An 18,338-nucleotide genomic window follows, 5' to 3' on the forward strand; every position below is an offset into this window, starting at 1 on the left:
ATCTCTCTCTGACCCTGCCTCTCTATCTGCTTCTGTCTTTCTCTCCCTCTGTCGCTCTCTCTCTCACTCTATGTCTCTGTCTCTGTCACTTTATTTCACTGTCTCGCTCTCTGCAAAGAACATTGGAGCAGAAGGAGAAGCAGGGAATTAGTGTCGGTTCAGGAGAAAGCTTTCCTCCCATTTTTTTAAACGGGTAGAAATTTACCTCCGCCCTGAAATGGGGCATACCTACTGCTTTTTGCCGGTCATTACCGCCGCCATTGGATCGAAATTCAGCATTTTTGCTCAATAAATTGAGCCAAGCAGTATTGGTTGGCGGGCACAGGCAGTTTGCAGCTTTCTGGGTGCGGAGTGGCATTTGGACCGCGAAATTCGTCTGTTGCTGATTTGCTGCCAACGAGCCAGCTGCTCCCAAGCCTTCCTAAAGGGCAGGGTTTACAGCTAGGCCCTGAGCAGGGAAGCCATTTGAGTCAAGGACATGGCTAATGCATCGATAGCAAGGAGGGCAACCAGATTTTCTGACACTGAACTGGAGACTCTCATGGAGGCTGTAGAGGGAAGGAGGCACGTCCTGTACCCCGATGCAGGCAGACCGACTCGCGAAGTTTTCACGAATACCTGGAGAGAGATTGCCAAGGAAGTCTCGGGGACCTCCATTCATGACCACACCGTGATCCAATGCCGCAAAAGGCTGAACGACATCATTCGTCTGATGAAAGTGAGTACATGTTCCCCCAACTCCTGACCTTCCATCTGCGAGCCTCTCCTTCATCCTTCTCTTATTTCCCACCTTCACTATATAGTCACTGAAGCAGCATTTGATTGTTGAGGTCTGTATATATCGCCTGCACGTCCAACGGAAAAGACCTATGAGGAATTGTGTGCTCTGATTCGGGACCATCTCAAACCTAAAGAAGGCATCATCATCTCAAGATATCGCTTTTACAAGCATGTTCGTTCTGAGGGCCAGGATGTGGCTGAATTTGTTGCTGACCTGAGACATCTCGTTAAAACGTGTAAGTTTGGAACCGCGTTGGAAGACATGCTGCGCGACGTCTTTGTAATAGGCATAAACCACGAGGTGATCCTGCAGAAGCTGCTGGCTGCGAGATGCTGGATCTGAGCAGGGCCATCACGAGCGCCCAGGCTTGCCTGACCACGGTCGATAGTACAAAGCAAATATCCTCGCAGAATCGGAACTCCACGGCAAGTACTGTGCACCAGATTGTGTCGTTGGTTGGCAGAGCTGCACCTGGCAGGGCCTACTCGACTGTGTTTGCAAAACCTGTAGCTGCTCGAAGTCCGCCATTGGGCACGGATCCGATTTCACCCTGTTGGCGTTGTGGGGGCAATCATCGGCCTCATCAGTGTTGTTTCAGACAGTATATTTGTAGAGGCTGTGCGAAAATGGGGCACCTTCAGCGGATGTGTCCGCAGCTCAGCAAGCGTGCTGCGACACACCACGTGGATGATGATGACCGATCCGGAGCGGATCCGGCAATGCAACCTGAGATACCCGAGGAGGAAGTGTATAGTGTACATTCGTTCCTGACAAAGAGCCAACCGATAATGATTGAAGTAAAATTGAACGACGTGCCGCTATCTATGGAATTAGACACGGGTGTGAGTCAGTCAATTATGAGCCAGAGGACTTTCGAAAAGCTGTGGGACACCAAGGCCGTGAAACCCAAGCTGAGTCCAGTAAATCAAAATTGCGTACCTACACCAAAGAGCTCATACCAGTGATTGGCAATGCAACAGTCAAGGTGTCGTACGATGGGGCGGTTCATGATCTATCGCTGTGGATCATTCCAGGCATTGGTCCAACGCTGTTCGGCAGGAGTTAGCTCGAAAAAATAAAATGGAACTGGAACGATATTAAAGCTTTGTCATCGGTGGATGATGCTTCGTGTGCTCAAGTGCTGAGCAAATTTCCCTCGCTGATTGAAACGGGCATCGACAACTTCACGGGAGCCAAGGTGCAGATCCACCTGAACTCTGATGCAAGACCCGTCCATCACAAAGCCCAGGCGGTCCCGTACATAATGAGGTAGAAGGTCAAAATTGAACTGGACAGACTACAACGTAAAGGGGTGATTTCACCGGTTGAATTTAACGAATGGGCTAGTCCCATTGTTCCTGTGCTGAAGAGTGATGGCACTGTCAGGATTTGTAGAGACTACAAGGTTACAATCAACTGAGTTTCGAATCAGGATCAGTACCCGTTACCAAAGACTGATGACCTGTTTGCAACGCTAGCCGGGGTAAAGTCGTTCACCAAATTGGATCTGACGTCGGCCTATATGACAGAGGAGCTTGTCGAATCGTCGAAGAAACTTACGTGCATCAATACGCATAAAGGGCTTTTACAACAGGTGTCCTTTCGGAATTCGCTCGGCTGCAGCCATATTTCTGCAGCCACAGAAACATGGAGAAACATAGAAAATAGGTGCACGAGCAGGCCATTCGGCCCTTTGAGCCTGCACCGCCATTCAATATGATCATGGCTGATCATGCAACCTCAGTACCCCACCCCTGCCTTCTCTCCATACCCCCTGATCCTTTTAGCCGTAAGGGCCACATCTAACTCCCTTTTGAATATGTCCAACGAACTGAATTCAACAACTTTCTGTGGCAGAGAATTCCACAGGTTCACAACTCTCTGGGTGAAAAAGTTTCTCCTCATCTCGGTCATATATGGCTTACCCCTTATCTTTAGACTATGACCCCTAGTTCTGGGCTTCCCCAACATCAGGAACATTTTGCCTGCATCTAACCTGTCCAGTCCTGTCAGAATTTTATAAGTTTCGATGAGATCCCCTCTCATTCTTCTAAATTCCAGTGAGTATAAGCCTTGCCGATCCAGTCTTTCCTCATATATCAGTCCTGCCATCCCGGGAATCAGCCTGGTGAACCTTCGCTGCACTCCCTCAATAGCAAGCACGTCCTTCCTCAGATTAGGAGACCAAAACTGCACACAATACTCAAGGTGTGGTCTCATCAAGACCCTGTACAACTGCAGTAAGACCTCCCTGTTCCTATACTCAAATCCCCTCGCTATGAAGACCAGCATGCCATTTGCTTTCTTTACTGCCTGCTGTATCTGCATGCCTACCTTCAATGGCTGATGTACCATGACACCCAGGTCTCTTTACACCTCCCCTTTTACGAATCTGTCACCATTCAGATAATAATCTGCCTTCCTGTTTTTGCCACCAAAGTGGATAACTTCACATTCATCCACATTATACTGCATCTGCCATGCATTTGCCCATTCACCTAACCTGTCCAAGTCCCCCTTCAGCCTCTCAACATCCTCCTCACAGCTCGCATTGCTACCCAGCTTAGTGTCATCTGCAAACTTGGAGATATTACCTTCAATTCCTTCGTCTAAATCATTAATGTATATTGTAAATAGTTGGAGTCCCAGCACTGAACCCTGCGGCACCCCACTAGTCACTGCCTGCCATTCTGAAAAGGACCCATTTATTCCCACTCTTTGCTTCCTTTCTGCCAACCAGTTCTCTATCCACATCAGTACATTACCCCCAATACCATGTGCCTTAATTTTGCACACTACTCTCGTGTGTGGGATCTTGTCAAAAGCCTTTTGAAAGTCCAAATACACCACATCCACTGGTTCTCCCTTATCCACTCTACCAGTTACATCCTCAAAAAACTCTTGAAGATTTGTCAAGCATGATTTCTCTTTCATAAATCCATGCTAACTTGATCGATCCTGTCACTGCTTTCCAGATGCACTGCTATTACATCTTTAATAATTGATTCCAGCATTTCCCCCAGCACCGATGTCAGGCTAACTGGTCTATAATTCCCTGTTTTCTCTCTCCCTCCTTTTTTAAAAAGTGGGGTTACATTAGCTACCCTCCAATCCATAAGAACTGAATCAGCCTTCAGTCCCTTCAATTTTCCTAACACCATTTCCTGACTAATAAGGATTTCCCTCAGTTCCCCTAGCATTTTCGGGAGGTTATTTGTGTCTTCTTTAGTGAAGACAGAACCAAAGTATTTGTTCAATTGGTCTGCCATTTCCTTGTTCCCCATTATAAATTCACCTGATTCTGACTGCAAGGGACCTACATTAGTCTTCACTGATCTTTTTCTCTTCACATATCGATAGAAGCTTTTGCAGTCAGTTTTTATGTTGCCAGCAAGCTTACTCTCATACTCTATTTTCCCCCTCCTAATTAAATCCTTTGTCCTCCTCTGCTGAATTCTAACTTTCTCCCAGTCCTCAGGTTTGCTGCTTTTTCTGGCCAATTTATATGCCTCCTCCTTCGATTTAACACTATCCCTAATTTCCCTTGTTAGCCACGGTTGAGCCACCTTCCCCGTTTTATTTTTACACCCGACAGAGATGTACAATTGTTGTAGTTCATCCATGTGATCTTTAAATGTCTGCCATTGCCTGTCCACCGTCAACCCTTTAAGTATCATTCTCCAATCTATCCTAGCCAATTCACGTCTCATACTGTCGAAGTTTCCTTTCTTTAAGTTCAGGACCCTAGACTCTGAATTAACTGTGTCACTCTCCATCTTAATGAAGAATTCTACCATATTATGGTCACTCTTCCCCAAAGGGCCCCGCATGACCAGATTGCTAATTAATCCTCTCTCGTTATACAAGACCCAGTCGAGGATAGCCTGCTCTCTCATTGGTTCCTCAACATATTGGTCTAGAAAACCATCCCTTATACACTCCAGGAAATCCTCCTCCACAGCATGGCTACCAGTTTGGTTAGCCCAATCAATATGTAGATTAAAGTCACCCATGATAACTGCTTATTGCATGCATCCCTAATTTCCTTTGATGCCATCCTCAACCTCCCTACTACTGTTTGGTGGTCTGTACACAACTCCCACTAACGTGTTCTGCCCTTTGGTGTTTCGCAGCTCTACCCATATAGATTCCACATCATCCATGCTAATGTACTTCCTTACTGTGCTTTAATATCCTCTTTAACCAGTAATGCTACCCCACCTCCTTTTCCTTCCTGTCTGTCCTTCTTGAATATTGAATACCTCTGGATGTTGAGTTTCCAGCCTTGGTTACCTTGGAGCCATGTCTCCGTAATGGCAATTACATCATATCCGTTAACAGCTATCTGCACAGTCAATTTACCCACCTTATTATGAAGGCTCCTCGCATTGGGACTTAGTGCCTTCAGGCTTCTTTTTTTTTAAACACTTTTTGTCCTTTTAGAATTATGTTGTAATGTGGCCCTTTTTGAATTTTGCTCTTGATTTCTCTGCCCTACACTCTTGCTTTTCTCCTTCCTACCTTTTGCTTCTGCCCCCTTTTTATTTCCTCTGCCTCTCTGCATAGATTCCCATCCCTCTGCCATTTTAGTTTAAACCCTCCCCAACAGCACAAGCAAACACTCCTTCTAGGACATCGGTTCCGGTCCTGCCCAGGTGCAGACCGTCCGGTTTGTACTGGTCCCACCTCTCCCAGAACCGATTCCAATGTCGCAGGAATTTGAATCCCTCCCTCTTGCACCATTCCTCAAGCACATATTCATCTGAGCTATCCTGCAATTCCTACTCTGACTAGCACTTGGCATTGGTAGCAACCTGAGATTACTACCTTTGAGGTCCTACTTTTCAATTTAGCTCCTAGCTCCCTAAATTCAGCTTGTAGGACCTCATCCCATTTTTTACTTACAGCGTTGATACCTATATGACCACGACAGCTGGCTGTTCACCCTCCTCCTCCAGAATGTGCTGCAGCCGCTCCAAGACATCCTTCACCTTTGTACTAGGGAGGCAAAATACCATCCTGGAGTCTCGTTTGCGGCTGCAGAATTGCTTATCTATTCCCCTTACAATAGAATCCCCTATCACTACAGCTCTCCCACTCTTTTTCCTGCCCTCCTGTGCAGAAGAGCCACCCCTGGTGCCATGGACTTGGCTGCTGCTGCCTTCCCCTGATGAGTCATCTCCCCCAACAGTACCCAAAACGGTGTATCTGTTTTGGAGGACCTCTACACTACCTTCCTTCCACTGCTCTGCCTGATAGTCACCCATTCCCTTACCCGCTTGGCTGCGACTTCACACTTTGATTTCTTTTTGCTTCTTTGCTTACCTTCTGCCCCTGACCAACTGGCCCCTTGGATTGCCGCCGCTTCAACTCGCTGCCGCCGCCTTTGTAGTCCCAAGCTCGCTCCTCTCACAGTACTGGCCCCTCGGACTGCCGCCGCTCCGACTCGCTGCCGCCGCCCTTTGTAATCCTGAGCCCGCTCCTCTCGCGATGCTGCCCCTCGGAATGCCGCCGTTCCTCACTTGCCTTCAACCTGTGGCTGAAGAGCTCCTCCCAGAGTCGCAATGCGAATTCCGGCCACTGAGGGATACAACGGACATGATCTTCACCACGTGACAACTACAAGAGAAATGCAGGGAACAGCACCAGCCCTTGAACATGGCCTTCTTTGACCTCACAAAGGCCTTTGACACTGTCAACCGTGAGGAATTATGGAGTGTCCTTCTCCGTTTCAGCTGCCCACAAAAATTTGTCACCATCTTCCGTCTGCTCCACGATGACATGCAAGCCGTGATCCTGACCAATGGATCCACCACAGGCCCAATTCACATCCGGACTGTGGTCAAGCAGGGCTGCATCATCACACCAACGTTCTTTTCGATCTTCTTTGCTGTAATGCAACATCTCATCCTTAGCAAGCGCCCTGCTGGAGTGGAGCTAAATTATAGAACAGATGGGAATCTATTCAACCTCTGCCGCCTCCAGGCCAGATCCATGGTCATCCCATCCTCTGTCATTGAACTACAGTAGGCAGAGGACGTTTGCGTCTGCGCATATCCAGAGGCCGAACTCAAAACCATCGTCAACACCTTCACCGAGGCGTATGAGAGCATGGGCCTTACGCTAAACATCCATAAGCCAAAGGTCCTTAACAGCCTGATCCCTCCACCACACAGCACTGCCCCTTGATTATCAAAATCCACGACGAGGCCTTGGACAACATGAACCATTTTCCATACCTCAGGAGTCTACTGTCAGCAAGAGCAGACATTAACAACGAGGTCCAACACAGCCTTCAATGCGCCAGCGCAGTCTTCGATGACCTGAGGAAGAGAGTGTTTGAAGACCAGGACCTCAAACTTGGCACCAAGCTCATGGTTTACAGGGCAATAGTGATACCCACCCTTCTATATGGCTCAGAGACGTGGACAATATACAGCAGACACCTCAGCGCTGGAGCACCAATGTCAGTGTTCTCGCTCAGGCCAACATCCCCAGCATCGAAGCACTGACCACGCTCGATCAGCTCGTTAGGTGGGCCACGTCGTCCGCATGCCTGACACGAGATTCCCAAAGCAAGCGTTCGAAGCAGAGCTTCAACATGGCAAGCGAGCCCCAGGTAGGCAGAGAAAACACTTCAAGGTCACCCTCAAAGCCTCCTTGACAAAGTGCAACATCCCCACCGACTCCTGGGAATCCCTGGCCCAAGATCGTTCAAAGTGGAGGAAGAGCATCCGGGAGGACACTGAGCACCTAGAGTCCCATCGCCGAGAACAAGCAGAAAACAAGCGTAAACAGCCGAAGGAACGTGCGTCAGCCCAGACTCCCCGACCACCCTTTCCTTCAACCACTGTCTGCCCCACCTGTGACACAGACTGTAGGTCCTGCATTGGACTCCTCAGTCACCTGAGAACTCACTTTTAGAGTGGAAACAAGTCATTTTCGACTCTGAGGGACTGCCGATGATGATGAACCCTGGGGAAGCCTGCAATGCACACAAATCCGGTCTGCCGCTCCATCTGCTTCTCCCTGCACATCGGGAAAGAAATGTATTTGTCCCTTCTCTTATAGAGAGCATCTGTAACTTGACAGATGGAGCAATGGGCGGAGAACTGAGAAATATTCAAAATGTCTGCAGTGGCAGAATGGAATGAGCATTGACATTTACTGCTATGGTGACTTTCGTTGCGACGCTCAGAGCTGTCCTCAGCCTTGACTTAGGCTGCAGTTCTCGCCGCAGGAGATTGCACAGCTCCCTGACGATGTCCTTCCTGAATCTGAGCATGCGGAGACATTGGTCATTCGTAAAATCCATGAAGGAAAACTGCTGCCTGTAGACCTTTGCACGATAGGGCCGCCTTCCCCCAACTCTATGGTCAGCTCCTCCTATGGCAGCTGGCTCATTGCTTTCTCCCTCATGCAGCCTGCTGCTGGCAAGCATCTGCCTCCTGTGCATCCTGCCTTCTTTCTATCTCGCCCACTATCTGCTGTGGGGGGTCAGCATACCTGACCCTCCTTCTCATGCCAGGTCCTTCCTGTGCAACCTCTCTGCGTTCAGCTCTGTTGCCATTTCCAAGCTCTTCTCTATGTTGGGCATCTATGACTGCTGCCTCCCTTACCCACCGTCTCTGGCGGCGTTTCAGATGACTCCGCATTCTCCTGCGTGCCTTCCTGCCGCACACAATGTGAAGGGGGTTCCGCTGCCAGCAATGAGCCCATTGCCACTGCAGGCTCAACCTCCACACTGAGGCTTCTGTGGAGTACAGATTGAAACCCCCAGGCCATTGGCATTCAATGCCGCTATGAAAAGTGTTGCATATCTGTAAAGCATGCACTCCCATGTTCCGCCACCATGGAGCGCATCCCCTGAAATCTAAAGGGATCCCAGCATCCCTTGGGAGCACTGTTTATAAGCTGGCCCCTAATGCCTGTTCCTCACTCTGGAGTGTCTTAATAAAGACTGAGGTCACTGTTACTTTAACCTCCCTGTGTGCAGTCTCATCTGTGCTAGGAACACAATTGTCATGTATTCAACCATCATTGTAACCCTTGTATAAGCTGACCTTAGTTGTACACTGTGAGAACAATGACCACTAAGTGGTGAACTTGTGGGAGACACTCCTAGCCTGGACTTTCAGGTATAAAAGAGGAAGCTCTACCCACCTTCATCACTTGAGTGTAGTGAATAAAGGTTACTGGTCACAGAGTGACCTTCTCTCAAGCATGGGCCTCATGTGCATTTATACTGTATAGTAAGGACGTATTAACAATAAAAAGGGCGCGTGAGAAAGTTTTGAGAAGTCCAAAAAATTTTCAGCAAAAAAAATAGAGGTGCACACAACACGCCTTTGAAGTCCGCTGACCGGTCTTGAGCCGGCACAGTGCACCGACACAAAAAACTGTGGGGGTTGACTTTTAAAAATTAATTTAGCTTCCGGGACGGAGAGGCTGCAGTGCACGCTCTGATGATGTCTTTAACGACACATCTACAGGAGCGCAGCAGCTGTGGGGGGAGCAGGGCGGATCTCCACACCGCTGCAGTAACCCCCGAGGAGAATTTTGAAATTGGTGGCTATTCGAACACAAATCGGCGGCCACACGACACCGCCATGTGACCACCGCTTTCCAGGGGCAACAGGCCTTATCGGGACCCTGAATTTAGGCCCCTGAAATCCAGTCAATGTTGGAAAATGAGCAGAATTCTTTCCCTCCTAGGATAAACGCTTCTTGACAATGCTTTGCTATTTGAGCTCTTGTGGTAATGAAGGTGCTTATATCAAACACCAGCTCCACTGATCTGTTTGCAATTAACTGAATGCCCTTAGTATCCCAGCTCAGTGTAATCCTAAGCAATAACTACCTGCAGGTTTCAGACAAGATAATTAAATGAGGCCCTGTCGGTGAAAGTTAAGATTTTTTTAAACCACTTTTGTAAGAAGCACAGGGAACCGCTTCCGCCAGTATCTCTCACCCCCCAATCTTCCACTCTCTCGCTTTCTCTCCCCGAGTATCTCTCTCCCCCTCCCGCAGTCTCTCCCCCTCCTGCAGTCTCTCTCCCTCCACAATCTCTCTCGCTCTGTCTCTCCCTAAGTTTCTCTCTCCCCAGTCTCTCGCTCTCTCTCTCTCTCTCTCTCCCCCGTCCGTCTCTCTTTCTCTCCCCCTCTTTCCCTCCCTCTTTCAGTTGCTCTCCCTCCCCAGTCTCTCTCTTTCTCTTTCTCTCCCCAGTTTTTCTCTCCCTCCCCAGTGTCCCTCTCTCTCTCCCCCCCCCCCCCCAGTGTGTGTCTCTCTCTCTCTCCCACACCAGTGTCTCTCTTCCCCAGTCTCTCTCTCTCTCTCTTCCCCAGTCTCTCTCTCTCTCTCTTTCCCAGTCTCTCTCTCCCCCGTCTCTCCATCTCTCTCCCTCCCCGCCTCCCCGATTTCCCCTCTCCCCTTTAGGTCCTCTCTCTCCCCTCCTCCCCGCCCCCACGGCCACCAACGGATCCAGTGACCTTTCCAATGGAGCTGAGGAAAATGTGGCAGTGCATGCCCCAACTGAGGGGTCGTGTGCATGCTCGGCTTCGGTAAACAGCACGCATACGCAGCAACTTAATACCTTGCTCATGCCCAGAAGGCCGCAAAGTTGTTCGCGTGTATAATCACAGTGTTGTTTATTAGGCCCCTCCACCACTCCATCTGCTATACAGTTCTCTGCACGGTCTTTCAATTGAAGTACGTGAGAGATCGGGGATTAATGCACGGCCGTGCACTTTAGAGGGAACAGTACCACACACTCACTGTCCTCTGCAAAGTAGTTAAATATAAATTCTGTGCAGCTACCCGAAGATTAAGTTAGGTTCTAGAATGTGTGATAATGTTGACTATATTCGCAGTTTAATTTATCTGTCTCCTGAAGAATCTCCACTGGATCATTTCTTCTCCAGAGTAAACAATTCTAAACCCTATAACCTCTCCTCATAACCTATCATCTTATTTGCCTTTTTAACTGCAGTCCTACAATGACAACACTCTCAGGGGGAGAAATTGTCCTTTTTTCTAGCCCCATTAGCACCTCTGGAGGAGAGGGGCGCTACGGCCTCCCGGGAAATTACTCCAGAGGTTTGGGAGTCTCTGTCCTGGCAGCGCCGTGCCCTGCGCCAACCCCTTATCACCCCGCGGGGGAAATTGTCGCATGGGTCGTGAAGCTGGCGAACATCAGTTCCCAGAGCGCTGTTTAAAAGGGAGGCCTGCAGAGCCTCAAGCCGTCATCTTTGTTGGTCAGCCAACTCTTGGGTCGGCCTGACGATGGCAGCCCGAGCTTGGAGCAGGCCGCCGTTGTGCAGCCCGGCACTCGTCTTGGAGTCTTGCGCGTCCCTGGTGACCCAGTGGCAGCCACCAAAAGGCTATGCAGAGTGCGCAGCAGCCCTCCCCTTTAATGTAATGAGTCGGTGCTACGCGAAACATCCGTGTAGCGCTGGATCCAGCGCGCGCTACTGCCCCGGGAGCTCCCCTCAAAGGAAGTGGAGCGCCGGAGATAGCACTCTGCTTCCTGTGAGGTGCGTAAGACCCAATTCCACGTCGGTGGGGGGACTTCCGGAAGGTTACTTCCCCCGATCGGGGTGGGGACAATTTCAACCCCTCAATGTTTGCCCAGCTATTAAACAATATACTTTTTATTCTGTAATTATATTTCACAGTTCTGCTCTCTGCGAACATATGTTATCCTTCGCATTCTGTAGCATTAGTCCATTAAAAAGCACCCAAGAAGTGAGACCGTTACATTTTTGCATTTTGATAGATTCATATTATATTGTTACCATTCTCCCCCTCCTTACCACAACTCCCAAAGTTTCCTTGGACCATTTCATACTTAATTTCAACCAAACAACCCTCTTTATATTGCCGTGTGATTTCTAGGCTTCCTTGTGGGGTGCGAAGCAGGGCCTGCACCTGCAATTGGCATAGGCTCCATGATGTCATGGTAATGGTCTGGGAAGGGGAGTTCCCAACCTTCTTACCTCAACTTGTTCTTTTAGCCATGGAACACCCAGATACAGGTGTGTGTCATGAAGCTGATATTGGGGGCCTATATTAAATCCTCCTCAGATTGGAGCATCTGAGGCTACCCCGCCACAAACTGACAAAGATGCTTAAGGTACGTTTAACGTTTTTTTGCAGCTTGCAACAAAATGTTCAGGCTTTGGGGCAGTCAGAAAGCCCTGATGCAGGCACCCAGGAATGAAGCTGCAGGGCTATCAGGCTTGCAGCTGCACTTCAGTTTCCTGCCCTGTTTGCAATGCTAATCCCAGCCGGGGACGGACATGTGCCAAAGGTGTCCCTCTGGGCTATATTAATGGCCTAGGACAGTAAATTCAAGAACACCTGTACCTGAACTGGTAAAGCCCACTTTCATTGCACTGCTCCTGTACAGTGCTGGGATAGATGGGGCCTGGAAAATCAGTCCCATAAAAGTCAAGTGTCATTTATTTGGGAATTCCTGATGGCTGTATAAATGTCTATTGACACAAGCTAATTTCCAAGGCATACTGCTTCAATGATATGCAGTAACATTTGAACTTGCCTTCTTGAAGTATACTAGATGGCTCAGAAAAATCCAATTCTTTAGGGATCGTGTAGCAGTGGAAATTGAATGTTTAATTTTCATAGTCTAAGCGAACCGACTATATGGTTTGAGGAACCTTTCTCAAAACCCAATGTCTCCCTGATAAGCATAGACATTATTAAATGTTCTGCTTTTGTGTTCCTGGCACAGCGTTTCACCTGCCGGAGCACCTACTTGAGTATCGTGCAGGTGCAGCCATTGGTATATGATATACTTACCATTTAAACCACAGTAGCTCCTGTTAAAACCATCTGCATTGATCTTAGAACATGTTTCTGGGGACGTTCCATGGTAAAGAAGTTTTTCATTCTGCTGATGTGGTCTCTGTCTGTTCATTTCATTTCTTTTAGCAACATACAGCCGCCAAAGTGTGGGATTCTGGATCCTTGAGATCTGCAGTTAGTCAAATACAGTGATTGTTTTAGTAGTATATTTGTGAAAAGCCATGTAATATCATACAGAAATGTATTCATCATCATCATCATCATCATCATCATCATCATAGGCAGTCCCTCGGAATTGAGGAAGACTTTTGCTTCCACTCTTAACATGAGTTCTTAGGTGGCTGTACAGTCCAATACGAGAACCACAGTCTCTGTCACAGGTGGGAAGGGGTGGGTGGGACTGGTTTGCCGCACGCTCTTTCCGCTGCCTGCACTTGATTTCTGCATGCTCCCGGCGATGAGACTCCCGGATGCGCTTCCTCCACTTAGGGCGATCTTTGGCCAGGGTTTCCCAGGTGTCAGTGGGGATGTTGCACTTTATCAGGGAGGCTTTGAGGGTACCCTTGTAACGTTTCCGCTGCCCACCTTTGGCTCGTTTGCCGTGAAAGAGTTCCGAGCAGAGCACTTGCTTTGGGAGTCTCGTGTCTGGCATGCGAACTATGTGGCCTGCCCAGCGGAGCTGATCAAGTGTGGTCAGTGCTTCGATGCTGGGGATGTTGGCCTGGTCGAGGACCCTAATGTTGGTGCGTCTGTCCTTCCAGGGGATTTGTAGGATGTTGCGGAGATATCATTGGTAGTATTTCTCCAGCGACTTGAGGTGTCTACTGTACATGGTCTATGTTTCTGAGCCATACATATCAAGTTAACAACTGGCAGACCAGTACATATCCAAATCTGAATACAGGCAGTTAGACATGAGTATAAATTATGTAAACATAAAACTAGGAGCTTAGGAGGTACTACTTTTCACAGTCACCTGTCACTTTAATTCTCCACTCCACTCCTACTCTGATATCTCTGTCCTCGGACTTTTGCACTGTTCCAATGAAGCTCAACGCAATCTCGAGGAACAGCACCTCAGCTTCCGTTTAGGCACTTTACAGCCTTCTGGACTCAACATCGAGTTCAACAATTTCAGAGCATAACCTCTGCCCATCTTTGGCTCCCTTCCCCTCCCCCCCACCCACCCCACCTCCACCCCCTCCCTATCTTATGTTTTTTTCTCTTTGTCTCCAATGGCAGCTGGTCATTATTCCGCCATTCACACCCTATCTACACTAACCTTTTTCTAACTTCTCATTACATTTCAATTCAGCCCATCATCCCTTTTGTCTCTCTAATCTCTTCTGCCTTCCACCCTATCACAGATCTTCCCTTTTGTTCTTTCTTCCCCTCCCCCTTTCTTAAGAATGTGTTCTTTTCGAACATTCACCAGTTCTGACGAAGGGTCGTCGACCCGAAACATTAACTCTGTTTTTCTCTCCACAGATGCTGCCTGACCTGCTGAGATTTCCTGCATTTTCTGTTTTTACTATTTTTCACAGAGTTGTGGACCTCTGGAATAAGTTGCTGGTATATGTGGCGAGTGTGGATTTGCTGCAAGCATTCAAAAGGAAGCTATCCACCAAAATCCCTAGATCTCCTTCTTGCTCCATCACCTCATGTTGCCAATTAATATATAATCCACAATTTTACTTCTTTTATTTAATCTCGTGATTTTACACTTAACTGTGTCTAATGACCGAGCCTGTTCAGATTTCTTTGTCTTATCAAATTGAAATAATAGCCTCATTTTTATGCACATCAAGTTGGCATAAATCAATAATAATCGCAATATGAATGAAAACATAAATTAAATGAGATACATTTTCCAGTAGCGGTCACTCACTTCCTACATTACAACAGTGACTACACTTCAAAAAGTACTTAATTGGCTGTAAAGTGCTTTGGGACATCTGGACTTTCTTTTCTTACATGAACCCTACCCAATTTCCCTCTTTCTAGTCAATGGATACCGAGACCAACTGTAAAGGTGAGATTCAGAAAGGTTATATTTGTACATTTAAATCATTTTTGCTAACACTATATTTAGGAAAGGATAGCAATGCTTACTGCATCAATTTTACATGTTGTATTGATTGCCAATGTTTTCATAAAGTCACTAGCTACTTCTTGGTATTCTGAGGAGTCAGGTTTCAGAGGCACTTCAGAGGTTGTGGTTTTATTTTCTTCAATCTCCCAGGTATCTGGAAATTCATCTGAAATGAAAATAGGATTTGGTAAAAGCATTCTATTTGAGCAGATGCTAAGATTAAGTAATGAAGTACTATAACAGGACTGTTAGTTCAGTATTCTTCAATTCAACTACCGAGATACAATTCCTGTAATATATGTTTAATTTGTTTGAGTCAGTTTATTCAAGAAAGGAATTCAGTAAGTAATCTAACATTCTTTCTCACTTGCTGAATATACACGTAACATTGGCCTAATTTTCACCTTCACTGCCTGGCCGGTAATCTGTAGGAGCACATTGCCCGCCCATTGTAGAACCCTTCCAATTTTTGTTCCATTGATGTCAATGTCATGAAAATCAGGTGGGTTCTACATGGCGGGTGATCCACTCTGCCAGATTACCAGCCAGGCAATGAAGGGGAAATTACCCTCATACCCTTTTGCAAAAACAGGGAGTGATCTCTCAAACCTATCTTCAAGCCATCCAGGAACATCGAATGATTTATTCCTGTTGAGATTATGCTGATGGAGCTTCTCACAAAGATACTTTTAAATCGGAGTGAACTTCTACAATTGACTTTGAAACCATAGCGTGGATTTTCCTCTTCCTAGTGCCTAGGAAATTGGCAATTCCCAGGTGCAGAGAAGAGGAAAGGTGTCTCTGCCCCACTGCATCACCCTGGAATTTCCTGGACTTCTCCCCAGGGTATGTATGTCACTGGGTATCAACTGCAGTAGATGCAGGGTCAGCATTATGATGTTAATTAGATAGGAGGGGGTGTTCCCAGCCCACCGTCTCATTTTGTTCTTCCGACAACTGTTGGATGCCCCAGGGGAGGGGCACCTAAACCAAGTTGGCACAAGGGCCAGTACCAGAACCTCCATTGACAAGAGAGTCTGCTAGGGTCTTGGAGGTAGCCCTTTTTAAGCAAGTATCAAATGTTCTTTAAACGTCCACTCCATCCTCAGAACGATATTCAAGTCTCTCCAGCAGCCAGAATGCCTTCGGGCCAGGAGCGTGGCTGCAGGTCTCTCAGGCACTAGGCAAACTAATGGGACTAAAGGCGGAAAAGTCCCCTGGACCTGATGACCTGCATCCTAGGGTCTTAAAAGAGGTGGATGCATTGGTTGTAATCTATCAAAATTCCTTGGATTCTGGAGACGTCACAGCAGACTGGAAAACCACAAATGTAACGCTCCTATTTAAGAAAAGAGGGAGACAGAAAGCAGGAAACTATAGATCAGTTAGCCTAACATCTGTCATTGGGAAAATGCTGGAGTCCACCATTTAGGAAGTAGCAACAGGACATTTAGAAAATCATAATGCAGTCATGCAGAGTCAGCATGGTTTTATGAAAGGAAAATCATGTTTGACAAATTTGCTGGAGTTCTTTGAGGATAAAATGAGCAGAGTAGATAAAGGGGAACCAGTGGATAAAGGGGAACCAGTAGATGTCGTGTATTTGGATTTTCAGAAAGCATTCGATAAAGTGCCACATAAAAGGTTACTGCACAAGACAAGAGCTCACGGGATTGGGGGTAATATATTGGTGTAGATAGAGGATTGGCTAACAGAAAGCAGAGAGTTGAGAGAAATGGGTCATTTTCAGGTTGGCAAACTGTAACTAACGGGGTGCCACAGGGATCAGTGCTGGGCCTCAACTATTTACAATTTATATTAATGACTTGGATGAAGGGACCGAGTGTAATGTAGCCAAATTTGCTGATAATCCAAAGATAGGTGAGAAACCAAGTTGTGAGGAGGATGCAAAGAATCTACAAAGGGATATAGATAGGCTAAGTGAGTGGGCAAAAATTTGACAGATGGAGTATAATGTGATAACATGTGAGGTTATCCATTTTGGTAGGAAAAATAAAATAAACAAATTATTATTTAAATGGCAAAAGATTACAAAATGCAGTGGTACACAGGGATCTGGGGGTCCTTGTACATGAAACACAAAAAGTTAGCATGCAGGTACAGCAATTAGGAAGCGAAATGGAATGTTGGCCTTTATTGCAAGGGAGGTGGAATTTAAAAGCAGGGAAGACCTGCTACAGCTGTACAGGGCATTGGTCAGACCACACCTGGAATACTGCGTGCAGTTTTGGTCTCCTTATTTAAAGAAAGGTGTACTTGCAGTGGAGGCAATTCAGAGAAGGTTCACGGGGTTGATCCCTGAGATGAAGGGGTTGTCCTATGAAGAAAGGTTGAGCAGGTTGGGCTGATACTCATTGGAGTTTAGAAGACTGAAAGGTGATCTTATTGAAACATAAGATTCTGAGGGGGCTTGACATAAGAACATAAAAAATAGGAACAGGAGCAGGCCATACGGCCCCTCGAGCCTGCTCCGCCATTCAATAAAATCATGGCTGATCTGATCATGGACTCAGCTCCACTTCCCTGCTTGCTCCCCATAACCCCTTACTCCCTTATCAATTAAGAAACCGTCTATTTCTGTCTTAAACTTATTCAATGTGCCCGCTTCCACAGCTCTCTGAGGCAGCGAATTCCACAGATTCACAACCCTTTGAAAGAAGAAATTTCTCCTCATCTCTGTTTTAAATGGACGGCCCCTTATTCTAAGATCGTACCCTAGTTCGAGTCTCCCCCATCAGTGGAAACATCCTCTCAGCATCCACCTTGTCAAGCCCCCTCATAATCTTATATGTTTCGATAAGATCACCTCTCATTCTTCTGAATTCCAATGAGTAGAGGCCCAACCTACTCAACCTTTCCTCATAAGTCAACCCCCTCATCCCCAGAATCAACCTAGTGAACCTTCTCTGAACTGTTTAGAAAAGCAAGTATATCCTTTCGTAAATATGGAAACCAAAACAGTACGCAGTATTCCAGGTGTGGCCTCACCAATACCTTATATAGCTGTAGTAGGACTTCCCTGCTTTTATACTCCATCCCATTTGCAATAAAGGCCAAGATACCATTGGCCTTCCTGATCACTTGCTGTACCTGCATACTATCCTTTTATGTTTCATGCACAAGTACCCCCAAGTCCCGCTGTACTGCGGCACTTTGCAATCTTTCTCCATTTAAATAATAACTTGCCCTTTGATTTTTTTTTTCTGCCAAAGTGCATGACCTCACACTTTCCAACATTATACTCCATCTGCCAATTTTTTCCCCACTCACTTAGCCTGTCTATGTCCTTTTGCAGATTTTTTGTGTCCTCCTCACACATTGCTGTTCCTCCCATCTTTGTATCATTAGCAAACTTGGCTACGTTACACTCAGTCCCTTCTTCCAAGTCATTAATATAGATTGTAAATAGTTGGGGTCCCAGCACTGATCCCTGTGGCACCCCACTAGTTACTGATTGCCAACCAGAGAATGAACCATTTATCCCGACTCTCTGTTCTCTGTTAGTTAGCCAATCTTCTATCCATGCTAATATATTACCCCCCAACCCCGTGAACTTTTATCTTGTGCAGTAACTTTTGATGTGGCACCTTGTCAAATGCCTTCGAGAAGTCCAAATACAAC

At 46.9% G+C, this 18,338-nt stretch overlaps 1 protein-coding gene across 2 annotated transcripts in view; it reads right to left on the reverse strand.

Annotated features, from left to right (window-relative positions):
• The window catches only part of LOC139264694 (protein mono-ADP-ribosyltransferase PARP14-like), a 133,087-nt gene that overhangs the window by 17,520 nt on the left and 97,229 nt on the right, over positions 1 to 18,338 (reverse strand). For both annotated transcript variants that reach the window (XM_070881616.1, XM_070881615.1), the window contains exons 14-15: positions 14,717 to 14,862; positions 12,599 to 12,773 (exon numbers count right to left, since the gene is read on the reverse strand). In XM_070881616.1, the coding sequence (XP_070737717.1) occupies positions 12,599 to 12,773; positions 14,717 to 14,862 (321 nt within the window). The remainder of the gene's footprint in view (positions 1 to 12,598; positions 12,774 to 14,716; positions 14,863 to 18,338) is intronic.

The sequence above is a fragment of the Pristiophorus japonicus genome, chromosome 5 (genome assembly GCF_044704955.1).
Source record: "Pristiophorus japonicus isolate sPriJap1 chromosome 5, sPriJap1.hap1, whole genome shotgun sequence".
Lineage (NCBI taxonomy): Eukaryota > Metazoa > Chordata > Chondrichthyes > Pristiophoridae > Pristiophorus > Pristiophorus japonicus.